Source organism: Oncorhynchus keta, chromosome 1 (assembly GCF_023373465.1).
Source record: "Oncorhynchus keta strain PuntledgeMale-10-30-2019 chromosome 1, Oket_V2, whole genome shotgun sequence".
NCBI classification, from domain to species: Eukaryota; Metazoa; Chordata; class Actinopteri; order Salmoniformes; family Salmonidae; genus Oncorhynchus; species Oncorhynchus keta.
This window is the reverse complement of record NC_068421.1, coordinates 75,837,908-75,865,434: the sequence shown is the minus strand read 5'-3', so window position 1 is coordinate 75,865,434 and position 27,527 is coordinate 75,837,908. Positions and strand designations below refer to the sequence as shown.

Genomic DNA, 27,527 nt, shown 5'->3' with positions numbered 1-27,527 from the left:
AACAAAAAATCATGTATGTCATGTAAAATATATTCACCCCACCCAGTATTTTAATCAAAACTTACCAGAAAGCATGTAGTCCTTAGCTCAGACAGTGTCATAGTGTGGGCTCAGTAGCATCTCATTAGTGTGCATTAGTGAGCTTGAGAATCAGCTGAACATGTGATGAAAGAATGCACTGTGCATGCAGATGGTTGCAAAGAGTTTAACCAAAATATGCCACAAGACCTGGAATTGCCTTATGTGTACACCACAAAAAAAGGTTAACTGTTATAAGCTAACTTTTTTGATGAATTCATGCAAAATTCCCAAAATCCAGGGCTTATCTTCCCATGGAAAAATTCTGGAAATTTTACTGGAAAGTTTCCAACCCTTTGCAACCATCATTTTAACCCAGGTCTGAAGTGAAGTCCTCTCCTCTCTCCCCCTGGGCCCACTGCTCTCCCACACCTCCACACCGACTGCACACAGAGCAGGGCTCAGTTTGAGGAGTGCCGTGCAGACAGATGAAAGATATTTCCTATTAATCACGTCAGTGTGAGCTGAGTGTCTGCATCTGTGGAAGGACCCATGTTGAGACCGCTTCACTTGAAACCATTTCTACTAGCTGGCAGCTAATGGGCCTCCCTGCTGCTACTGCTTTCAGTGTATGTCTGCCTGCCTGTCTGTCTGTCTGTATGCCTGCCTACCTGGCCTGTCTGTCTTTCTTGTCTGAGCAGGGTGGCATACATCGGCATTGCTTCAGATGTTGGAAGAAAAGGCAGACAGAGCGAGAGGAGGTGGTCACTGAACTGACACAGACAAACAGACTATGTGGTTGAGTGGTGCTTTGAAACAAGGATGTGGGCACGCCCACAGAATAAGAATGAATCTATTCATGTCATTTGGAAAGGACTACTATGTCTGCCTGGGCTTCCTAGAATTTGTCTTACCATTTCTGCACCGGAATGCTCATCCCATTCTCATTTATGGTTGAGAATTATGTAGCTATGTAGCTAAAATCTGGTGCAATATCGTTATTGTCAAATAAAACAATTAAATACAATAGTAGACCATGTACCTCAAAGCGCTGAGAACTGACTTTCTTGCCCTTCTTCATCCAGGTGATGCGTGGCTTGGGATCGCCCACCGCCTGGCAAACGAAGGATGCCACTCCTCCCGAAATACCTGTCTGGTCATCTGGAGATTTGATGAAATTGGGCATGCCTGGGAGAGAGAGAGAAAGAGAGAGGATAACTAATGTACATCAATCAAATTGACACCAAAATGCAAACATGAGCACAATGGGAAAAAAATCCCTCAGAGCGCAGATAAACAATTGCAGTATGGTTCTAGAAACATAAAGCCGTCCACTTTCATACACTATAAATACAAAAGTATGAGGAATACCCTTCAAATTAGTCGATTCTGCTATTTCAGCCAAATTGAGCACACAGCCATGCGATCTCCATAGACAAAAATTGGCATCAGAATGACCATATGAAGAGCTCAGCGACTTTCAATGTGGCACCGTCATAGGATGCCACCTTTCCAACAAGTCAGTTTGTCAAATGTCTGCCCTGCTAGAGCTGCCCCCCGGTCAACTGTAAGTGATGTTATTGTGAGAAAATGTCTAGGAGCAACAACGACTCAGCCGCAAAGTGATAGGCCACACAAGCTCACAGAACGGGACCGCGAGTGCTGAAGCGTGTAGCACGTAAATATCGTCTGTCCTCAGTTACAACACTCAATACCGAGTTACAAACTGCCTCTGAAAGCAATGCCAGCACAATAACTGTTTTTTGGGACAATGGGTTTCCATGGCCAATCAGCCGCAAACAAGCCTAAGATTACCATGCGCAATGCCAAGCATCGGCTGGAGGGGTGTAAACCTCGCCGCCAGACGGATTCTGGAGCAGTGGAAACTCTGGAGTGATGAATCACGCTTCGCCACCTGGCAGTCCGACAGACGCATCTGGGTTTGGTGGATATCAGGAGAACAATACCTGCCCAAATGCATAGTGCCAAATGTAATGTTTGGTGGAGAACGAATAATGGTCTGGTCTGGGGCTGTTTTTCATCATTCGGGCTAGGCCCCTTAGTTCCAGTGAAGGGAAATCTTAACTTTACAGCATACAATGACATTCTAGACAATTATGTGCTTCCAACTTTGTGGGGAAGGCCGGTTCCTGTTTGGCATGACATTGCCCCATGCACAAAGTGAGGTCCATACAGAAATGGTTTGTCGAGATTGGTGTGGAAGAACTTGACTGGCCTGCACAGAGCCCTGACCACAACCTCATCAAACACCTTTGGGATGAACACTGACCCCGAGCCAGGCCTAATCGCCCAGCATCAGTGCACGACCTCACTAAGGCTCTTGCGGCTGAATTGAATCAAGTCCCCGCAGCAATGTTCCAACATCTAGTTGAAAGCCTTCCCAGAAGAGTGGAGGTTGTTATAGCAGCGAAGGGGGAACCAACTCCATATTAATACCCATGATTGTGGAATGAGATGTTCGACAAGCAGCTGTCCACATACTTTTGCTCATGTAGTGTATCAATCAAAATCATTTCACAAATGCAAAATACACACTTACTGTACACTGTTTTCACCGGTTTAACACAGTTGCAGCCAACAGTATTATTTGAGTGACAATACGTTTGTGGCGTCCATCCGTCTTCCGTTTACACACAGGTGTTCGGAGACGCAGATAGCTGATTAGCACAGCAATGCCTCTGTTTTCTGTTTGTTTTCTGTAAACAAGCGCTGTAACATCGCTGATATGAAAGACATGTTCCTTATATTTCCAAAACAAACCGCATCGCTTGTGGTACTAACGTTAAGAACGAGCGTCGTGGCTCTTAGCAAAACTCCTCCAGCCAGAAGATACTATCGTCAATAGGCGCTATTTATCATCTATGAATGGTTTAGGTAACATTGTGAAACAAAGTAGCAGGATCATTGGTATAAACTTAACGGCCCTTCTATCAGACCTGTATCAGATACGAGTCATACTCAAGGCACAATCTATTCTGAGGGACTCCCAGCATCCCTTGTTTGATTCATTGACGATGCTTCCCTCCCCAGAGCGCAGATACAAGCTCCCTAAGTTTAAAACGAGCAGGTCTACACTCTCCTTCATCACAGCTGCTACCTCAACAAGCTGTAGTATTATTGTGTACTGTGTACATATCGCTGTACATACTGGTTTTTGTGTATATTCATGTCAAGTGTTCATTGTGTTTAAAAAAAATGTTTTTTTCTGCTAAATGAATTCCTCCTCGGGATAATAAAGACTCTACTCTCCTCTGCTCTATTCTGCTCTATTCTGCTCTGTTCTGCTACTCCCTAGAAGGACAAAACCTAAGGAGGAATCAGAGAGGAGGCGGCTGATCCTCTGCTGACTGTACCAAGTATACGTTAGGACCATCAAGGCCAGACAGAGAGACAGAGAAAGACAACAATAACACAGGAGTAGGCAGCTCTGGGCAGGTTCTAGGGCTTTCACACTTCCCTACCAGTTAATGTTCAGGCAGTAACAATGTGTGTTTTAAAAACACGGATACCAAACTGCCTGCAGCCAAATCAAGTCAAAAAAGCCTGCGAACCAAAACCGTCCAGTGCTGTATTGTACTTCCTGTCATGTGTTTGGTTGTTGCTGTACTTGACATACCACTTCCAGTGCCTGTAAGTCTCTCTCATTAATAATGATATGAAACTAGCAAATCAAATCAAACTTTATTTGTCACATGCGCCGAATACAAGGTGTAGTAGACCTTACTGTGAAATACTTACTTACAAGCCCTTAACCAACAGTGAAGTTCAAGAATAGTTAAGAAAATATTTACTCAATAAACTAAAGTAAAACATAAAAATAATAAAAGTAACACAATAAAAGAACAATAAGGAGGCTATATACAGGGGCTACCGGTACCGAGTCAGTGTGCGGGGGTACAGGTTAGAGGTCATTTGTACATATAGGTAGGGGTGAAGTAACTATGCATAGATAAGAATCTACATCTTAAATATGCTTCTCTATCATGCCTGACTAAATGTGGAATTAACCCAAACCCTGGAATTAACCCAAACCCTAGGCTTGACCATTTAGAAACAACAAGTCTCTCTGCCTCCCAAAAGGCTCCCTATCCCACTACTAAAGTAGTGCACTAAATAGGGAAAATAATGTCATTTAGGATGCAGTCTGTGTCTCCTATCTCAGAGGAGGGGGTATCAAACGAAACACAATTAACTGTCTGGGATGACACACCATCATATTAAAGCTCCATGGCAACAAACATTAGAGGGATAATGATGAGACAGAGATGTAATTAAATATTCCACTGAACTCGTCAGAGCACCACCGCTGCAGGCTAACACATGCACACACACACACCAGGCTATCACAAATATATGCCGACAAAACATACAGTATTCTGCCTGGGTTCTCTAACTACGTCTCTCCCTCCCTCCCTCTCTCTCTCTCTCTCTCTCTCTCTCTCTCTCTCTCTCTCTCTCTCTCTCTCTCTCTCTCTCTCTCTCTCTCTCTCTCTCTCTCTCTCTCTCTCTCTCTCTCTCTCTCTCTCTCTCTCTCTCTCTCTCTCTCTCTCTCTCTCTCTCTCTCTCTCTCTCTCTCTCTCTGTGTACGTGTGTGCATGTGTACATGTGTATCTCGGTTCCTGGCAGTAGATGCATTATGCAGAGCTATGCCTGCCCTTGGGGAATCAGGCCTGTTTTCAGAGAGCAGGGGGATGTGTATGTCAGTGTCTCTGTGTTAGTGTGCAGTTACAGGCTGCGTCCCAAATGGAATCCTATTCCCTCAAAATTGTGCACTTATTAGGGTCCATAGGGCTCTCATCAAAGGTAGTGCATTATTTAGGGAATAGGGTGACACTTGGTACAGCCACAGTATCTGTAGGGGAAGGAAGGGTTAATCAAACGTGATGTGTGGGCAGGAGATGTAGGGGGTCGTGAGTAGGACCAAATATTTTCCCGGTATTTTACAAATGTTACATCCCAAGAATAAATCACTTTTCCCCCAGGTAACCTGGCAGTGTCATTCAAAAGCATTATAAAGCAGATACATATATCTGGATTTGGTTGGAACTTTGATCATTATGAACATTCTTCCCTGACGCTATCTGAGCCTGACGAGACATATATTAAATGCGTTTTATGAGCCCTACATTAACAACATTTAATGAGCCCAAGCTCAAAAAACCTCTAAATGATTTTGCGTTTATCCAATACATATATGATATAGGCTACTGCACATTACGCACAACAGAAAAACACAAAGCCCATAGATGTAGCTAGATATATACTCTCTTGGGTAGCTGCAGTAGGCTAATCTTGTGAACTCTATAACTGTACCGTATTGTATTATACTGTATTGTATGGACTGGAATTACACACATCGTTCAAACCATGATAAAGCAGAAGAGAACATGCGATTCTGGAGCAGCACATGCAGACTATAAAGTTACAATTATTTTGAAATATAATAGGGCCTATTTGTATAATTAGTAGGCTGATGCATAGGCCTATATACCTTTCATAATATTTATCCTAATGTTATTAGCCTACCTCCAATTAATTTCGTTGTCCTTACCTTCATCATTCTAATGACATCCTTGAATAATACAGGACTAGAATTAGATGCAGAAGGCTTTCACAAAGATTGAATGGTTATGGGTCTGAATAAATAACTGCTATAGCCTACCGCCATCGCATGTTCTCGCGTCTTTCAAACTAGTTCTATTATTGGCTGCTGTATTTAACATTCAGCAAAAAAGTGCTTGCATCCATCTTCAAATAGTCTATTGGCATAAGAAATGTTAAAAAATGATGTCCAGTAAGCTATTCTAGTCTAGCTTTTCCAAGAGGCAAGGAGCGTTTTTTAAGGAGAGGTCAGTGAAGCACAGGTGTTTGTGTGTTGTGCAAGAGACAAAAGCTATAAATTAAAAGATTATTTTGCAAAACCCATAATTAATTAGCTAAATATAAGGCTAATACTGCAAGGAATTTATTACCGTAAAGTGGCTTGGACATCGATATATAGAGCAATATATCTATCTAGAACAGGATTATCTATTTTGGATGCAATTTGAATGGAGTTGATAGAGAGAGAGAAAGACTGCGAGAGTGCTCGCGCATGCACTGATTTAAAGCAATGATATTTGAGTGATGGGCTTTAAAACTTTTTAAAACTCTAATTTTTACAATTCAAAAATATGGTGACCCCCGAAAGCCAGAGGGAGATGGGTAAATTAGAGGCGCATTTGGTCTTTATATTTGTGAGGATTGACGCTGGAGAAAGGAAGCAGGTACAGGGAGAACATTTAATAAACTACAGACATGAAACAGGACAGGAACAGCGTCTGGACAGGAGACAAAGCAACAACATCAACGCTGACAGGGATGGAACAGAGGATACAGACAGATAAAGGGGAGCCAATCAAATAATGATGGAGCTCAGGTGGGTCCAATGAGTGGGACAGGTGGCGGTAACAAATGGGACAGGTAAACGTAACAAATGGGACAGGTGAATGTAATAAATGGGACAGGTGGAGGTAACAAATGGGACAGGTGAGCGTAACAAATGGGACTGGTGAACGTAACAAATGGGACAGGTGAACGTAACAAATGGGACAGGTGTACGTAACAAATGGGACAGGTGTACGTAACAAATGGGACAGGTAAACCTAACAAATGGGACTGGTGAATGTAACAAATGGGACAGGTGATTGTAACAAATGGGACAGGTGAAGGTAACAAATGGGACAGGTGAGCGTAACAAATGGGACTGGTGAACGTAACAAATGGGACAGGTGTACGTAACAAATGGGACAGGTGTACGTAACAAATGGGACAGGTGTACGTAACAAATGGGACAGGTAAACCTAACAAATGGGACTGGTGAATGTAACAAATGGGACAGGTGAACGTAACAAATGGGACAGTTGAAGGTAACAAATGGGACAGGTGAACGTAACAAATGGGACTGGTGAACGTAACAAATGGGACAGGTGAATGTAACAAATGGGACAGGTGAACGTAACATATGGGACAGGTGAACGTAACAAATGGGACTGGTGAACGTAACAAATGGGACAGGTGAATGTAACAAATGGGACAGGTGTGCGTAATGATAGGCAATCTGGCGCCCTCGAGCGCCAGAGAGGGAGAGCGGGAGCAGGCGGGAAAATATTACTGTAGCATAGGCTATGCTGCAGCAAATGTAGGCCGTCCTGTCACAAGAAAGATGAGGTGATACTGTAGGTCTACATGCACTGTGACCTGCATTCCACACTGAGATGGGCTGTCTGTCCCCACCCTGAGCGTTGATTCATCATGCAGAGGCTGTAAAGAAGCCAGATTTAGATATTACTTCTAATTTATCAGTTCCATTTCATGCCATGCTGTTCATATAAATAATGTATTATATTTTACTGTTTTTTCTCGCGGTTATTTATCCCAGGAAAAGGGAGTGGTTTTGGGCTGTAATCCCGGCAAGATCTCGATAACTGGGTTCCTGCCCTTCAACCCTAGAAGTGAGGCATAAACGACTGTAGTGTAGTTACCCCCATCTTTCTCTCCTTTTTCCCTCCCTCCATCCATCCATCCCTTTTCTCCTGCCCCAAAATATCCTCCTGGCCTCAACGTTTCTCCTAAACGGAGTGCTTATTTCACCGCTGTAACTCTGACACTAAGCGAGCGTTGAGCTGTCCTCGTCGCTCCGTGCTGTACTGTGATGATGTAATGGCGGCCATGTTCCACTCTGTAGACTCAAATGGCAGTTTCCCTGTAAATTGGCCTCATCCATAACGGCTGTCAATACTAGTTTAACTAATATTGTTTCCCTTTGTGACTACATAATAACCAAGAGGCAAACAATACTGTCCGTTAGAACTATACTAAGCACTAGAGCTATGACAAATCTCATGAAGTAATGTAGAATTCCTCGTATAAAACACAGTGAGTGGGATCACTATGGAGGAATAGCAATTAGACTAGGTATCACATATCATAAAGAATTACACACTGCATAGACACAGCAATGATGATAACACAGCTCTCTTTTCCTCTCTCTCTCTCACTCCCTCCCTCTCTTTTCCTCTCTCTCTCTCTCTCTCTCTCTCTCTCTCTCTCTCTCTCTCTCTCTCTCTCTCTCTCTCTCTCTCTCTCACTCCCTCCCTCTCTTTGTCTCTCTCACTCTCTCTCACTCTCACCACTTAGAGGGGAATGAGAAATACACTGTACAAAAAATTAAGAACACTTTCCTAATATTAAGTTGTAATACAGTCTCAATTCATCTGGGCATGGCCTCTACAAGGTTCGAAAGCGTTCCACAGGGATACTGGCCCATGTTAACTACAATGCTTCCAACAGTTGTGTCAGGTTGGCTGGAAGTCCTTTGGGTGGTGGACCATTCTTGATGCACACAGGAAACTGTTGAGTGTGAAAACCCCAGCACCGTGGCAGTTCTTGACACAAACCGGTGCGCCTGGCACAATACCCTGTTGAAAGGCACTTCAGTATTTTGTCTTGCCCAGTCACCCTCTGAATGGTACACACACAACCCATGTCTCCCTTCATGTACACTGATTGACTTGGATTTAACAAGTAACATCAATAAGGGATCATGGCTTCACCTGGTCAGTCTATGTCATGGACAGAGCAGGTGTTCCTAATGTTTTGTACATTTTAACAGACACTCTTATCCAGTGAAACAATTAGGGTTACATGCCTTGCACAAGGGCACATCAACATAATTTTCACTTGGTCAGCTCAGGGATTTGAACAAGCAACCTTTCGGTTATTGGCTGAACACACATAAGCACTGAGCTCCCTGCCTAGACCAATGGAGGTGCCTTCTGTTTGACAGTCCACTAGGGAACCGAGTTTCCCCCTGCATGAACCCAGGCTTAAAGAAACAAGAACACAGCCCAGTCTCTAAGGGACAGGATAGTTAGATACCACTCACTGTCTGTCTGTCTGTCTGTCTGTCTGTCTGTCTGTCTGTCTGTCTGTCTGTCTGTCTGTCTGTCTGTCTGTCTGTCTGTCTGTCTGTCTGTCTGTCTGTCTGTCTGCCTGCCTGCCTGCCTGCCTGCCTGCCTGCCTGCCTGCCTGCCAGCTACCTCTACTCCTATATTTGTCCTCAAATAAAATCATCTGCAGTCCACCGGAATGTTGAATCAATATTCTGCTACTGGCACAATGTCACAACAACAAGACCTTCAAAATGGCCATCTAGGAAGGTCTCTATTGGGTAGTACATAAGAGAGAGTGAGAATGTGATGTGACCGGGGATGGGAGGGGCCAGAATTCAGGAGGACAAGGATGCCCTTTAAAACACAATTTTAGAGGAAAAGAAGATAGAGCTAGCAAGAGTAAAGAGAGAAAGATATTTAGAGGAATAGAGACTTTTTAAAAAAATACCTTGATTGGCCCAATAGTTCATCATTAAAACCACAAACTTTACCTCATCTTAACGAACGTAAAAAGTTAGAACCAAGCCCCCCTCCTCGTCCATTGTGTATAGAAGCCTCCCGATGCCCCACAACCCCACAGACGGTGAACCAGCACCCCATATACATGCTCCAGTGGGAACCGAGGAAGAGAGAAAGAGAGCGAGAGAAGACAGAAAGAGAGAGAGTCCGAGGGGGCAGAGGTGACTTAGGTTTTCAATCTGAGGGACACGGTGGGGGATCGAGGTTGAGAGGATGTTGAGTTCGCACCAATTACTTCGCTATTTATTTTCCATGGTCACAATGGCCTGACCCCTGGGCCATGACATTCTAAATGTAAAATCTGCTCTGTGCTCGGCTCTTTCTCTCCTTCAGCCCCACGCTTACATGACTGACAGCTGTGTATGTTCTCTCCATCACATTCATACAGTACATGACCCTGTGACTACGCTGAATTTCTTCTTCTTTTTAAATAGAGAGAAAGAAAGAGAGCGGTGAGAGAGATAAAGAGAGAGGAGGGAGAAGAACATTTGACCTCCTACATACATTATTCAACAACGGGCCTCTTCAATTTAAGGGAGAGAAAAAAAGCTGTGTGAATATTGAAGGTAAAAAATAGGCCATACGGAAAAAGTTGAACAACACGTTATTAGTGTTCAGATCCTTGTAAGGGATTTGAATGCTGCCCATAAATGTTGAGGGAACGTGGGCCGCTGTCTCCAAAGTAATAAATACTTAATCGGATGATCATCATTTCATCATAATATATTCAATTTGAGCTTAAATTGCGATTCACCTTATCAGTAAAAGGCCATTGATTCTGTATTTCTGGGGAGAATCTCACTGGGTTCAGTTCATGTCTGTAGTGTAGCAGTATCAGAATTGATAGTTAGGCTGTTCTGTTGGTGCAAGGCACCAGGCATAGTACCACATGTTATGTCTGTTAAAATGGCTTTCAGATGATTTGGGGTCAATTCCATGTACTAGAATACAATTGAACTCACTCTCTACATTTGAACTGCTAGCTACATACCAACATATTACACAGTACAGTGGCACCAGAAATAATAATCCCTTCATCAGAATATATAATGAGACAGATGGAAAAGTCGAGAGATTAGTTGGATCTCTAACACATCAACAACGACAAAACGGAATGAATCAACATAAAAGCTGCCCACATGCCTCCCTGCCTAAAACATACACTGCTGTCGGAGAAACGTTTAGGGTTGGTATGGGCAGAGTTGTGCACTTGTTGTTCCAGAGGATGCCCAGTCAATGACCTTTAACCCTGAACCCAAGCGGGTGTACTATAAACAGACAGTACAGTAGCCCAGGCTGCATCATTTCAAAGTTCTGTGTGGCTCAGTTGGTATGAGCATGGCACTAGCAACACCAAGGTAGTGGGTTCAATTCTTGTAGGGCTCACAGACACATTTACATTATTGTTCTAACAGTCTACTCAGGGGTAGACAACCCGGGAGTGCCCAAGAAACTTCACATTTTTTATTTAACTGACCTGTGTTGAATTTAGCCAATCACTGAACAGATCAATTAGCTAAGCAGCTCAGTGTGGTAATTAGTTGGAATAAAATCCTGAAGTACTTGCGGCACTCCAGGAACAGGGTTCCCTTCCCCTACCGTACCGTATTACTTTGGATAAAAACATCTGCTAAATACATGTAGCATGATGTCTCTTCTACTGGAGCCAGCAGACAGGCAGACTGGTCCATTGGCATGCAGTACATCTAGAGAAGTTGTTAGAGGCCTGTTCTTTCTTTCTTTATTAACCAGGTAGGCAGGTTGAGAACAAGTTCTCATTTACAATTGCGACCTGGCCAAGATAAAGCTAAGCAGTTTGACACATATAACAACACAGAGTTACACATGGAGGAAAACAAACATGCGGTCAATAATACAGTAGAAAAATAAGTCTATATACAATGTGAGCAAATGAGGTGAGATAAGGAGGTACAATGGAGGTACAGGCACAAAAAACAGTCCATGGTGGCGAAGTAAATACAATATAGCAAGTAAAACACTGGAATGGTAGATTTACAGTGGAAGAATGTGTAAAGTAGAGATAGAAATAATGGGGTGCAAAGGAACAAAATAAATAAATACAGTAGGGGGAGAGGTAGTTGTTTGGGCTAAATTATAGATGGGCTATGTACAGGTGCAGTAATCTGTGAGCTGCTCTGACAGCTGGTGCTTAAAGCTAGTGTGGGTGATAAATGTTTCCAGTTTCAAAGATTTTTGTAGTTCGTTCCAGTCATTGGCAGCAGAGAACTGGAAGGAGAGGCGGCCAAAGGAATAATTGGTTTTGGGGGTGACCAGAGAGATATACCTGCTGGAGCGCGTGCTACAGGTGGGTGATGCTATGGTGACCAGCGAGCTGAGATAAGGTGGGACTTTACCTAGCAGGGTCTTGTAGATGACCTGGAGCCAGTGGGTTTGGCGACGAGTATGAAGCGAGGGCCAGCCAATGAGAGTGTACAGGTCGCAGTGGTGGGTAGTAAAATTGATGGCACTGTGATAGACTGCATCCATTTTTTTATATTTTTTATATATTTTTTTACCCCTTTTTCGTGGTATCCAATTGTTTTAATGTAAATGACATCGCCGAAGTCAAGGATCGGTAGGATGGTCAGTTTTACAAGGGTATGTTTGGCAGCATGAGTGAAGGATGCTTTGTTTGCAATGTAACTTTGGATTAGAGATGTTTGATGTGAGTTTGAAAGGAGAGTTTACAGTCTAACCAGACACCTAGGTATTTGTAGTTGTCTGCATATTCTAAGTCAAAACCGTCCAGAGTAATGATGCTGGACGGGCGGGCAGGTGCAGGCAGCAAACGGTTGAAGAGCATGCATTTAGTTTTACTTGTATTTAAGAGCAATTGGAGGCCACGGAAGGAGAGTTGTATGGCAGATGAGGTGCCATGGACTATAGCCGGAACCCAGCTATAAAACCAAATGAGGCAAGGAAACATTGTGTTTAGCCCTCCCTGCAGACGCATCATAGGACATTATCCAGGACGATGGTAGCTCCGCTCCCTCAGTCTAATGAAGTATCATTCTGCAGTGGGAAGGATGTGTTGCTACTGTACTCTCAGTGATGGAGTCTCTCACTGACACACACCTGTCGCAGGCTACTCCACTCTGCACACACACACACACAGCTGTAGCCTGTAGTGGTACTCTAGGGATTGTGTGTGATAGCAGATAGATCTTTACACCACCACAGTCAGCACACACACAGTGCATCCCAAATAGTGCACTATCCTATGGGCCCTGGTTTAAATTAGTGCACTATATAGGGAATAGGGTGCCATTTGAGACACAGACACAGTCCCATCAGCAGAACAGCCAGTGGTTAATACTGGACCGCGTCCCTCTGTTTAGCCTGTGTTTTATCTAATCATGCATATCCTAATGCTTTTCGCCTGAGCAGTAACAGAGGCACAGGGAATTAAGAGCCCAGTCACAGTGCACCTTTCCATAATGTCATCTGGATGTCTGTGAAGAGGGAATGAACCGAGGAAGCATGTATAGGCACGTACACGAATGGAGACATGCACACAAACATGCACGTAAACACACACACAGAATTGGTTCTGCTTGAAGTAAATATCTCAGCTCTGCCACGAGATTCAAACAATAGTCTCACAATGGCTAAATCAACTTTAGCGAGCGATAACGAAGAGAAAGAAAGCTGTTAATGATCAGACTGTGCAGTGTTGGAGAAGAGAGAGAAAGAGAGGGACAGCTGGGAGTTTGAGTGCTGCTGTGACATTAGCTCTCTGTCCCCACAGCCTGGGAACGAGACAGAGAGAGAAAGAGAGAGAGACAGAGAGAAAGAGAGAGAGAGACAGAGAGAGAGAGGGACAGAGAGAGAGAGAGAGAGAGAGAGAGAGAGAGAGAGAGAGAGAGAGAGAGAGAGAGAGAGAGAGAGAGAGAGAGAGGGACAGAGAGACAGAGAGAAAGAGAGAGAGAGAGGGAGAGAGAGAGAGAGAGAGAGAGAGAGAGAGAGAGAGAGAGAGAGAGAGAGAGAGAGAGAGAGAGAGAGAGAGAGAGAGAGAGGTAGAGAGAGACAGAGAGATACAGAGAGGTAGAGAGGTAGAGAGAGAGAGAGGTAGAGACATAGAGACGTAGAGAGAGAGAGGGGTAGAGAGAGAGAAAGGTAGAGAGGTAGAGAGGTAGAGAGAGAGAGAGAGAGAGAGAGAGAGAGAGAGAGAGAGAGAGAGAGAGAGAGAGAGAGAGAGAGAGAGGGAGAGAGAGAGAGGGGTAGAGAGAGGAAGGTAGAGAGGTAGAGAGGGAGAGGTAGAGAGAGGTAGAGGGGTAGAGAGAGAGAAAGGTAGAGGTCAAGAGAGAGAGAGGTCGAGGGGTAGAGAGAGAGAATGGTAGAGCGGTAGAGAGAGAGAGAGAGGTAGAAAGAGAGAGGGGTAGAGAGAGAAAGGTAGAGAGGTAGAGAGAGAGAGAGGTAGAGAGAGGTAGAGAGAGAGAAAGGTAGAGGTAGAGAGAGGTAGAGGGGTAGAGAGAGGAAGGTAGAGAGGTAGAGAGAGAGAGAGAGAGAGAGAGAGAGAGAGAGAGAGAGGTAGAGAGAGAAAGGGGTAGAGAGAGAAAGGTAGAGAGGTAGAGAGAGAGAGGTAGAGGGGTAGAGAGAGGGAAATGTAGAGGTAGAGAGAGAGAGAGGTAGAGAGAGGTAGAGGGGTAGAGAGAGAGAATGGTAGAGCGGTAGAGAGAGAGAGAGGTAGAGAGAGGTAGAGGGGTAGAGAGAGAGAAATGTAGAGGTAGAGAGAGGTAGAGGGGTAGAGAGAGGTAGAGGGGTAGAGAGAGAATGGTAGAGCGGTAGAGAGAGAGAGGTAGAGAGAGACAGAGAGGTAGAGAGAGAGAGAGAGAGGTAGAGAGAGGTAGAGGGGTAGAGAGGTAGAGAAAGCATGAGGCCTGCCTGTCTGCAGCTCACCACCAGAAAAGACCTCTGCATCAAAAATAACAAAACACCCCCAGAGAGCTTCAGTACCAGCTTCACTGTATTTCTCCAGAAGGGAGTGAATACTGAATACACCAGAACAGCCATTACACTGCCTGTGCCCCAAATGGCACCATATTCCCCACATTCACTCTTAGAACAGAACCTAAAGGGGTTATTTGGCTGTTCCCATAGGAGAACCCTTTGAAGAGCCCTTTTTGGTTTCAGTTAGAACTCTTTTGGCTCCAGGTGGAACACATTTGGGTTCCATGTACAACCCTTTCCACAGAGGATTCTACATGGAACCAAAATGAGTTACACCTGGAACCAAAAAGGGTTCAGCAAAAGGGGACAGCAAGAACCATTTTGGAGCCCTTTTTTTCTAAGTGTAGTGCACTACCTTTGACAAGGGCCCATAAGGCTCTCGTCAAAAGTAGTGCCCTATATAGGGAATATGTGGCATTTGGGACTAACACATGCTGAATGAGTGAGTGTAAGCAAAACTGCAGTGGACCGGACAGCAATCAAGAAGCTAGACCCAGTGACCCATTCCCCACTCAGAGAACACTATTAACAGGCAATTTGGAGCCAGAAATCAATACATGCACTGGAGTCCTACCAATCTGTTCCCATTAATAATGAATCCAGCCACTTACATGTAGACTCTTATTTGTCGAGTAGGATTGGAGGTGATTGGAGTGGGGCAATACATTGCATTAATGTGGTTTGTTGCACTATTAGCAACATACACTGAGTACACCAAACATTAGGAACACCTTCCTAATATTGAGTTGCCCCCCTCTCCCTTTGCCCTTAGAACAGCCTCAATTTGTCAGGCATGGACTCTACAAGGTGTCAAACATTCTGTCCAATATTATAATTAAACGCTCAGAGACAACACAATAAAAACTGGAGATGACACTTCAGGTGAGCTGTGCCATTTTAGGTGGGTGAGACTATGTTCTTAATGTTTTGTATTCTTACTGCATATTATCATACAGTATGGTCAATATCGTTCTCTACTTTAAATTAATTTATTTAGCCAAATTTGAAATTGTTTTTTGGTTATTGCAAGCATCAATACTTTTGGTGGGAAACTACTACATTAATTGTAATTTGCTATTTCACTACAGGACTTTTTTGTAGCTTACAATTGATTAACTATCAATAAAGAATATAATTTGAGAGAAATACCTCAAATAAACTTCCCATAAATAAAAACCGGAGGTGAGAACTTGAAGAACTGAAGACAGTTTCAGAAATGTTTTCAGAAATAATGTTGTAGAGGTCTTGGCGGTTTCAGGCACTGCATCGCAGCGGCGTCGCTACAAACCTGGGTTTGATCCCCGGCCGTGACGCAGCCGGCCGCGACTGGGAGACCCATGATGCGGCGTACAATTGGCCCAGTGTCGTCTGGGTTAGGGGAGGGTTGACCTTGTCACATCTTGCTTTAGCGACTCCTTGTGGTGGGCCGGGCGCTTGCACACTGACTTTGGCTGTACGGTGCTTCTTCTGACATAATGGCGTTGCTGGTTCCGGGTTAAGCGAGCAGTGTGTCAAGAAGCAGTGCAGCTTGGCAGGGTCGTGTTTCAGAGGACGCATGGCTCTCGACCATCACCGCTCCCAAGTCCGTACGGGAGTTGCAGCAATGAAACAAGACTGTAACTACCAAATTGGATATCACGAAAAAAAGGGGGGTCAAAAAATGATGATGTAACTACACAGACATATTACAAAAGTATGGTTTTAAATAAAAAATGAATTCTGCAACATTTTAAATGTTGACCTCATGTTCTAGAGCTCTAGCTTCTATGTAGGTTGCAGAGCTCTGGCATCTCACCAAAACACCAACTACTTCTCTCTGCAGCCTTTTATCCAAACCTCCTCTGGCTATAGTGAATCATTTTCAGGAATAAACCATATTGGTTATGAGCTCATTGCTTCATGGGTGGTTTAGCTGGAATGAGCAGTTTGTTTTCATCATTCAATTACGTCCATAAATGAAGGCAAAATCAACAGGATGGACAGAACAGGATAGTGGTCTTCAGAGGATGGCTGCAGCTCAGAGTCTTTCCTACTCTAAACCAGGGGTTCCCAAACTGTTTCACTCTGGGTCCCCCTTCCAGCATTGGAGAACATCACGCATCCCCCCCTGCATGAGCATGCAAGCACCACATTTACTTAGATGGGCAAAAGTACAGTTCATGACATAAACTTGGCTGCCCTGAATTACCCAAGTGGGTTCTACAAATTGGCGGTGGTGCAGGGTCAGTTAGTCCGATGCAGTGTAATGCTTTGAGACCTAGTGAAAAGTGCCAAATAAATGCTATCCAATATTATAATTAAACGCTCAGAGAGAACACAATAAAAAACTGGAGAGGACACTTCAGCGCCATTTTAGGTGGTTGGGACGTATCCTGGACCTAGAGTAAGATGACATCATATACCATATGTTTTTTCTCTCTCTTACTAGTCCCAAACATGTCTTAAAGTTCTGCTCTATGTCTTCAAGGACATATAGAGAATAACTATGTGGACTGGGCTCCTTCAGCATGTTAAGAAGACACACTATAGTTTTCCCACCGCCCAGAACAAAACATCGCTCATCTCTATCTCTCTTTCTTTCAGAGAAAATCAATAATTCAGCAGAGGAGTGAATCCATTCTGAGATGAACCACATGTGAAATTACCTTTTCTTTATTCCCCATTGTGAAGTGCATTAAAGTAATGGTCCTCTCCAAACGGACTTGAAGAATGGCAGGATAGTGCACACATTAACTTTCTCCCAAATGGCACCCTATTCCCTATATAGTGCACTAATTTTGACCAGAGATCTATGGGGCCATGTTCAAATGTAGTGCACTATAACGGGAATAGGGTGCCATTTGGGAAACACCCATGATCACCAGGGTCTCTCCACACCGCCATGAATACATATTATAGAAACCTTACCGATGTTGCTGGATGGCAAATATATTATATATCATATTCATTGTGAAACGTTCTCTCTCGTGTGGATGACTGCTGTGATGATTATCAGGTAAATGCGTGTCGGTAATGCTTGGGCATGTAGAGAAAATCTTTTGGCATCCGCGAACAGACACAAACATTATTACATGAGATACTAGGCCTAGAGAACGTTGTGGTTTTAATATCGTTGAAATGAACTTGTATCATCAGTCTGATATTGTATCGCATTGTTCTCAGAGATATGAATTATAATGTACCATTTAGGCTGTAATTGCTCTTATAAAAGCAACAGGCGAGCAGGATTATATCTCAGACCCATTTAGAAAAATAGACAATCAAACAGTGAAAGGTGACAAATACAAATAGGTCACTGGGTAGATTGTCTCAAGGTGTGATTTCTACTTGCACTTCAATGAGAGTCCAGGAAACTACCACCCTGTAAGGACAGGACACACAACATGGGCCCTATCTACTAAAAGACTCATTTGGTGCTTGTCGATGGTACCTGATAATATGTCTTTAGCCAGGGCTTGGGGGCATCCCAAATGACACCCTATTCCCTTTATAGTGCACTATATTTAACAAGGGCCCCTCAAAAGTAGAGCACTATATGGAACAGGGTGCCATTTTGGAGGCAGACTTTGTCTTTGCACTCTGCTGTGATCCGAGTCATCAACAACAGAAACATTTCCTCTTTCCTCTTCAGCTTTAAACCCGTTGACCCTTCTGAAACGCTGCATGGACAGAATCTCTGTTAAGTGCAGCTTTAAGTGGAAGACAGGTATGAGAGGGCTCCTAGCCTGCCAGGGAATTGGACAGAATCTCTGTTAAGTGCAGCTTTAAGTGGAAGACAGGTATGAGAGGGCTCCTAGCCTGCCTGGGAATTGGACAGAATCTCTGTTCAGTGCAGCTTTAAGTGGAAGACAGGTATGAGAGGGCTCCTAGCCTGCCAGGGAATTGGACAGAATCTCTGTTAAGTGCAGCCTTAAGTGGAAGACAGGTATGAGAGGGCTCCTAGCCTGCCTGGGAATTGGACAGAATCTCTGTTAAGTGCAGCTTTAAGTGGAAGACAGGTATGAGAGGGCTCCTAGCCTGCCAGGAAATTGGACAGAATCTCTGTTAAGTGCAGCTTTAAGTGGAAGACAGGTATGAGAGGGCTCCTAGCCTGCCAGGGAATTGGACAGAATCTCTGTTAAGTGCAGCTTTAAGTGGAAGACAGGTATGAGAGGGCTCCTAGCCTGCCAGGAAATTGGACAGAATCTCTGTTAAGTGCAGCTTTAAGTGGAAGACAGGTATGAGAGGGCTCCTAGCCTGCCAGGGAATTGGACAGAATCTCTGTTAAGTGCAGCTTTAAGTGGAAGACAGGTATGAGAGGGCTCCTGGCCTGCCTGGGAATTGGACAGAATCTCTGTTAAGTGCAGCTTTAAGTGGAAGACAGGTATGAGAGGGCTCCTAGCCTGCCAGGGAATTGGACAGAATCTCTGTTAAGTGCAGCTTTAAGTGGAAGACAGGTATGAGAGGGCTCCTAGCCTGCCAGGGAATTGGACAGAATCTCTGTTAAGTGCAGCTTTAAGTGGAAGACAGGTATGAGAGGGCTCCTAGCCTGCCTGGGAATTGGACAGAATCTCTGTTAAGTGCAGCTTTAAGTGGAAGACAGGTATGAGAGGGCTCCTAGCCTGCCAGGGAATTGGACAGAATCTCTGTTAAGTGCAGCTTTAAGTGGAAGACAGGTATGAGAGGGCTCCTAGCCTGCCAGGGAATTGGACAGAATCTCTGTTAAGTGCAGCTTTAAGTGGAAGACAGGTATGAGAGGGCTCCTAGCCTGCCAGGGAATTGGACAGAATCTCTGTTAAGTGCAGCTTTAAGTGGAAGACAGGTATGAGAGGGCTCCTAGCCTGCCTTGGAATTGGACAGAATCTCTGTTAAGTGCAGCTTTAAGTGGAAGACAGGTATGAGAGGGCTCCTAGCCTGCCAGGGAATTGGACAGAATCTCTGTTAAGTGCAGCTTTAAGTGGAAGACAGGTATGAGAGGGCTCCTAGCCTGCCAGGGAATTGGACAGAATCTCTGTTAAGTGCAGCTTTAAGTGGAAGACAGGTATGAGAGGGCTCCTAGCCTGCCAGGGAATTGGACAGAATCTCTGTTAAGTGCAGCTTTAAGTGGAAGACAGGTATGAGAGGGCTCCTAGCCTGCCTGGGAATTGGACAGAATCTCTGTTAAGTGCAGCTTTAAGTGGAAGACAGGTATGAGAGGGCTCCTAGCCTGCCTGGGAATTGGACAGAATCTCTGTTAAGTGCAGCTTTAAGTGGAAGACAGGTATGAGAGGGCTCCTAGCCTGCCAGGGAATTGGACAGAATCTCTGTTAAGTGCAGCTTTAAGTGGAAGACAGGTATGAGAGGGCTCCTAGCCTGCCAGGGAATTGGACAGAATCTCTGTTAAGTGCAGCTTTAAGTGGAAGACAGGTATGAGAGGGCTCCTAGCCTGCCAGGGAATTGGACAGAATCTCTGTTAAGTGCAGCTTTAAGTGGAAGACAGGTATGAGAGGGCTCCTAGCCTGCCAGGGAATTGGACAGAATCTCTGTTAAGTGCAGCTTTAAGTGGAAGACAGGTATGAGAGGGCTCCTAGCCTGCCAGGAAATTGACATTAAAGGATTGTTTTCGGCTCACAGGTTTACAAAAAGATAGCAGGATCCCACAGATATTGACCCATTGACTGTTGTATTTACATTGGCATGGAACACAAAGAGATGGCCTCATGGTGACACTATAAAAGCTTACTGATTTAAGAGTGGGCTGCATGTTGCTGTTCAGAATGTTAGCCCCAGTGATAGTGTGTGTGTGCGAGTGTGTGTGTGTGACACCAAAACGCTTTTCCTGGTCTAAAACCTTTTAGTTTACAACCGGTCGTTTCAAATGTCTCATTGTCATTCCCTGCCACACGCTTGTCCTACAGGACCCTTTTTCTCATCTGGGCTGGAAAAAAAACAGAATGTAATGGTGTCTAGGCAGACAGCCAGATAGTCAAATGTTGTGCAAGGCGGAGGGGAGCTGTGTTCCAAAGGCAATTCACAATGACAAATGACAAAAGTTTCAAACAAAGTATGTTATTTGTTAAGAAAGTCTCATTAGGAATTGGAGTAGAGAGATCCGGGGCTAGAGGATAGAGCAGCCATGCATACCACCGTCTGATCAGTCACACTGACAGGTAAACAATCACAGCTCTGCTCTCTCCGTGTGCTCTCCCTCTCCACCTCGCTCGAAGCCTCCCAGGCACTACAGGTAACATCCATTCAATCCATTCAATACGCACCACTAAATAGAAGATAAAAAATCATATTCTCCCTCCTCCCCTTCAGCCTTCCCACCATTCAGTGTGGCTGAGTCTCAAATGGCACCCTGTTCCCTGTACTGTCCACTACTTTTGACCAGAGCCCCGTAGAGTTTGCACTACATAGGGAATAGTGTGCCCTTTGAGGCACAGCTTATGACACTGGGGGAAGTAACAAGGAGTTAAAATTCAATAAACAGACAGGCTTCGCAATAGAAAAGGAATCTATTCAGTTGTTCAGAGTGCGATATTGTTTGCCGCTGGTAGGGATACAATACCTTACATCAATGTAAATATATACAGAACAATGCCTGTATTATAGTGTGTGTCCATATTGAAAAACGGGACCACCATCCATTACACCACCGACATCATTATAAAAATAAACTGTAAAGATGAATGCAAAAAAAGGCTTGTAAAAGACAATACACAGACTAGACTATGAAGTATATACAACTGCTGTATGCTGAAGGCATCGTATGATCAACTGTTTATGTCTACACAACACATGAAACTACACAACACATGAAACTACACAACACATGAAACTACACAACACATGAAACTACACAACACATGAAACTACACAACACATGAAACTACACAACACATGAAACTACACAACACATGAATCTACACAACACATTAAACTACACAACACATTAAACTACACAACACATGAAACTACACAACACATGAAACTACACAACACATGAAACTACACAACACATGAAACTACACAACACATGAAACTACACAACACATGAAACTACACAACACATGAAACTACACAACTAGTTCTGATGTTTCTTCATGATGGAACCTACAGTCGTGGCCAAAAGTTTTGAGAATGACACAAATATTAATATTAAAGTCTGCTGCTTCAGGGTCTTTAGATATTTTTGTCAGATGTTACTATGGAATACTGAAGTATAATTACAAGCATTTCATAAGTGTCAAAGGCTTTTATTGACAATTACACGAAGTTGATGCAAAGAGTCAATATTTGCAGTGTTGACCCTCCTTTTTCAAGACCTCTGCAGTCTGCCCTGGCATCCTGTCAATTAACTTCTGGGCCACATCCTGACTGATGGCAGCCCATTCTTGCATAATCAATGCTTGGAGTTTGTCAGAATTTGTGGGTTCTTGTTTGTCCACCCGCCTCTTGAGGATTGACCACAAGTTCTCAATGGGATTAAGGTCTGGGGAGTTTCCTGGCCATGGACCTAAAATATTGGTTTTGTTCCCCGAGTCACTTAGTTATCACTTATGCCTTGTGGCAAGGTGCTCCATCATGCTGGAAAAGGAATTGTTCGTCACCAAACTGTTCCTGGGTGGTTGGGAGAAGTTGCTCTTGGAGGATGTGTTGATACCATTCTTCATTCATGGCTGTGTTCTTAGGCAAAATTGTTAGAGAGACCACTCCCTTGGCTGAGATGCAACCCCACACATGAATGGTCTCAGGATGCTTTACTGTTGGCATGACACAGGACTGATGGTAGCGCTCACCTTGTCTTCTCTGGACAAGCTTTTTTCCAGATGCCCCAAACAATCGGAAAGGGGATTCATCAGAGAAAATGACTTTACCCCAGTCATCAGCAGTCCAATCCCTGTACCTTTTGCAGAATATCAGTCTGTCCCTGATGTTTTTCCTGAAGAGAAGTGGCTTCTTTGCTGCCCTTCTTGACACCAGGCCATCCTCCAAAAGTCTTTGTATCACTGTGCGTGCAGATGCACTCACACCTGCCTGCTGCCATTCCTGAGCAAGCTCTGTACTGGTGGTGCCCCGATCCCACAGCTGAATCAACTTTAGGAGACGCTCCTGGCGCTTGCTGGACTTTCTTGGGTGCCCTGAAGCCTTCTTCACAACAATTGAGTCACTCTCCTTGAAGTTCTTGATGATCCAATAAATGGTTGATTTAGGTGCATTCTTACTGGCAGCGATATCCTTGCCTGTGAAGCCCTTTTTGTGCAAAGCAATGATGATGGCATGTGTTTCCTTGCAGGTAACCTTGGTTGACAGAGGAAGAACAATGACTCCAAGCACCACCCTCCTTTTGAAGCTTCCAGTCTGTTATTCAAACTCAACCAGCGCGATCTCCAGCCTTGTCCTCGTCAACACTCACACCTGTGTTAACGAGAGAATCACTGACATGATGTCAGCTGGTCCTTTTGTGGCAGGGCTGAAATGCAGTGGAAATGTTTTGTTGGATTCAGTCCATTTGCATGGCAAAGAGGGACTTTGCAATTAATTGCAATTCATTGGATCACTCTTCATATGCTCTCTCTAATTCTCTCTTTCTTTCTCTCTCTCAGAGGACCTGAGCCCTTGGACCATGCCCCAGGACTACCTGACATGATGACTCCTTGCTGTCCCCAGTCCACCTGACCGTGCTGCTGCTCCAGTTTCAACTGTTCTGCCTTATTATTATTTCGACCATGCTGGTCATTTATGAACATTTGAACATCTTGGCCATGTTCTGTTATAATCTCCACCCGGCACAGCCAGAAGAGGACTGGCCACCCCACATAGCCTTTCTAGGGAATTTTTCATAGCCACCGTGCTTCTACACCTGCATTGCTTGCTGTTTGGTTTTAGGCTGGGTTTCTGTACAGCACTTTGATATATCAGCTGATGTACGAAGGGCTATATAAATACATTTGATTTGATTTGATTCATAACATTCTGGAATATATGCAAATTGCCATCAAACAAACTGAGGCAGCAGTAATATTTGTGTCATTCTCCAAACTTTTGGCCAGAACTGTACAAATAATTGTCAGAACAGTACACTGAATACAGTAGTCAAGCTACCTCTATCAAGATTATGATTAGCATCTTTGTGTTTGTGTGTGTGTGTGTGTGTGTGTGTGTGTGTGTGTGTGTGTGTGTGTGTGTGTGTGTGTGTGTGTGTGTGTGTGTGTGTGTGTGTGTGTGTGTGTGTGTGTGTGTGTGTGTGTGCATGTGTTGTGTTTGACACACAGTATATATCCTCCCTTCACAACACACCACCTCCTCCCTTCACAACACACCACCTCCTCCCTTCACAACACACCACCTCCTCCCTTCACAACACACCGCCTCCTCCCTTCACAACACACCACCTCCTCCCTTCACAACACACCACCTCCTCCTTTCACAACACACCACCTCCTCCCTTCACAACACACTGCCTCCTCCCTTCACAACACACCACCTCCTCCCTTCACAACACACCACCTCCTCCCTTCACAACACACCACCTCCTCCCTTCACAACACACCACCTCCTCCCTTCACAACACACCACCTCCTCCCTTCACAACACACCACCTCCTCCCTTCACAACACACCACCTCCTCCCTTCACAACACACTGCCTCCTCCCTTCACAACACACCACCTCCTCCCTTCACAACACACCGCCTCCTCCCTTCACAACACACCGTCTGCTCCCTTCACAACACACCGCCTCCTCCCTTCACAACATCCACCCTCCTCCCTTCACAACACACCGCCTCCTCCCTTCACAACACACCGCCTCCTCCCTTCACAACACACCCCTCATCCCTTCACAACACACACCCTCCTCCCTTGACAACACACCAACTCCTCCCTTCACAACACACCCCCCCCTCCCTTCACAACACACCACCTCCTCCCTTCACAACACACCGCCTCCTCCCTTCACAACGTCCACCCTCCTCCCTTCACAACACACCGCCTCCTCCCTTCACAACACACCGCCTCCTCCCTTCACAACACACAGCCTCCTCCCTTCACAACATCCACCTCCTCCCTTCACAACACACCGCCTCCTCCCTTCACAACACACCGCCTGCTCCCTTCACAACACACCGCCTCCTCCCTTCACAACATCCACCCTCCTCCCTTCACAACACACCCTCCTCCCTTCACAACACACAACCTCCTCCCTTCACAACACACACCCTCCTCCCTTCACAACACACCACGTCCTCCCTTCACAACACACCCCTCCTCCCTTCACAACACACCACCTCCTCCCTTCACAACACACCACCTCCTCCCTTCACAACGTCCACCCTCCTCCCTTCACAACACACCGCCTCCTCCCTTCACAACACACCACCTCCTCCCTTCACAACATCCACCCTCCTCCCTTCACAACACACCGCCTCCTCCCTTCACAACACACAGCCTCCTCCCTTCACAACACACCGCCTCCTCCCTTCACAACATCCACCCTCCTCCCTTCACAACACACCACCTCCTCCCTTCACAACATCCACCCTCCTCCCTTCACAACACACCGCCTCCTCCCTTCACAACACACCGCCTACTCCCTTCACAACACACCCCTCATCCCTTCACAACACACCCTCCTCCCTTCACAACACACAACCTCCTCCCTTCACAACACACACCCTCCTCCCTTCACAACACACCACCTCCTCCCTTCACAACACACCCCCTCCTCCCTTCACAACACACCACCTCCTCCCTTCACAACACACCGCCTCCTCCCTTCACAACGTCCACCCTCCTCCCTTCACAACACACCGCCTCCTCCCTTCACAACACACCGCCTCCTCCCTTCACAACACACAGCCTCCTCCCTTCACAACATCCACCTCCTCCCTGCACAACACACCGCCTCCTCCCTTCACAACACACCGCCTGCTCCCTTCACAACACACCGCCTCCTCCCTTCACAACATCCACCCTCCTCCCTTCACAACACACCGCCTCCTCCCTTCACAACACACCGCCTACTCCCTTCACAACACACCCCTCATCCCTTCACAACACACCCTCCTCCCTTCACAACACACAACCTCCTCCCTTCACAACACACACCCTCCTCCCTTCACAACACACCACCTCCTCCCTTCACAACACACCCCCTCCTCCCTTCACAACACACCACCTCCTCCCTTCACAACACACCGCCTCCTCCCTTCACAACGTCCACCCTCCTCCCTTCACAACACACCGCCTCCTCCCTTCACAACACACCACCTCCTCCCTTCACAACATCCACCCTCCTCCCTTCACAACACACCGCCTCCTCCCTTCACAACACACAGCCTCCTCCCTTCACAACACACCACCTCCTCCCTTCACAACATCCACCCTCCTCCCTTCACAACACACCACCTCCTCCCTTCACAACATCCACCCTCCTCCCTTCACAACACACCGCCTCCTCCCTTCACAACACACCGCCTACTCCCTTCACAACACACCCCTCATCCCTTCACAACACACCCTCCTCCCTTCACAACACACAACCTCCTCCCTTCACAACACACACCCTCCTCCCTTCACAACACACCACCTCCTCCCTTCACAACACACCACCTCCTCCCTTCACAACACACCACCTCCTCCCTTCACAACACACCACCTCCTCCCTTCACAACACACCGCCTCCTCCCTTCACAACACACCACCTCCTCCCTTCACAACACACCACCTCCTCCCTTCACAACACACCACCTCCTCCCTTCACAACACACCACCTCCTCCCTTCACAACACACTGCCTCCTCCCTTCACAACACACCACCTCCTCCCTTCACAACACACCGCCTCCTCCCTTCACAACACACCACCTCCTCCCTTCACAACACACCACCTCCTCCCTTCACAACACACCACCTCCTCCCTTCACAACACACTGCCTCCTCCCTTCACAACACACCACCTCCTCCCTTCACAACACACCGCCTCCTCCCTTCACAACACACCGTCTGCTCCCTTCACAACACACCGCCTCCTCCCTTCACAACATCCACCCTCCTCCCTTCACAACACACCGCCTCCTCCCTTCACAACACACCGCCTCCTCCCTTCACAACACACCCCTCATCCCTTCACAACACACACCCTCCTCCCTTGACAACACACCAACTCCTCCCTTCGCAACACACCCCCCCTCCCTTCACAACACACCACCTCCTCCCTTCACAACACACCGCCTCCTCCCTTCACAACGTCCACCCTCCTCCCTTCACAACACACCGCCTCCTCCCTTCACAACACACCGCCTCCTCCCTTCACAACACACAGCCTCCTCCCTTCACAACATCCACCTCCTCCCTTCACAACACACCGCCTCCTCCCTTCACAACACACCGCCTGCTCCCTTCACAACACACCGCCTCCTCCCTTCACAACATCCACCCTCATCCCTTCACAACACACCCTCCTCCCTTCACAACACACAACCTCCTCCCTTCACAACACACACCCTCCTCCCTTCACAACACACCACGTCCTCCCTTCACAACACACCCCCTCCTCCCTTCACAACACACCACCTCCTCCCTTCACAACACACCGCCTCCTCCCTTCACAACGTCCACCCTCCTCCCTTCACAACACACCGCCTCCTCCCTTCACAACACACCACCTCCTCCCTTCACAACATCCACCCTCCTCCCTTCACAACACACCGCCTCCTCCCTTCACAACACACAGCCTCCTCCCTTCACAACACACCGCCTCCTCCCTTCACAACATCCACCCTCCTCCCTTCACAACACACCACCTCCTCCCTTCACAACATCCACCCTCCTCCCTTCACAACACACCGCCTACTCCCTTCACAACACACCCCTCATCCCTTCACAACACACCCTCCTCCCTTCACAACACACAACCTCCTCCCTTCACAACACACACCCTCCTCCCTTCACAACACACCACCTCCTCCCTTCACAACACACCCCCTCCTCCCTTCACAACACACCACCTCCTCCCTTCACAACACACCGCCTCCTCCCTTCACAACGTCCACCCTCCTCCCTTCACAACACACCGCCTCCTCCCTTCACAACACACCGCCTCCTC

General features: G+C 46.1%; 1 protein-coding gene across 15 annotated transcripts in view; it reads right to left on the bottom strand.

Moving 5' to 3' along the window:
- Nucleotides 1–27,527, bottom strand: part of ptprfa (protein tyrosine phosphatase receptor type Fa) — a 346,903-nt gene that overhangs the window by 263,693 nt on the left and 55,683 nt on the right. For all 15 annotated transcript variants that reach the window (XM_052461048.1, XM_052461037.1, XM_052461059.1 and 12 more), the window contains exon 3: nucleotides 1,061–1,206. In XM_052461048.1, coding sequence (XP_052317008.1) covers nucleotides 1,061–1,206 — 146 coding nt within the window. The remainder of the gene's footprint in view (nucleotides 1–1,060; nucleotides 1,207–27,527) is intronic.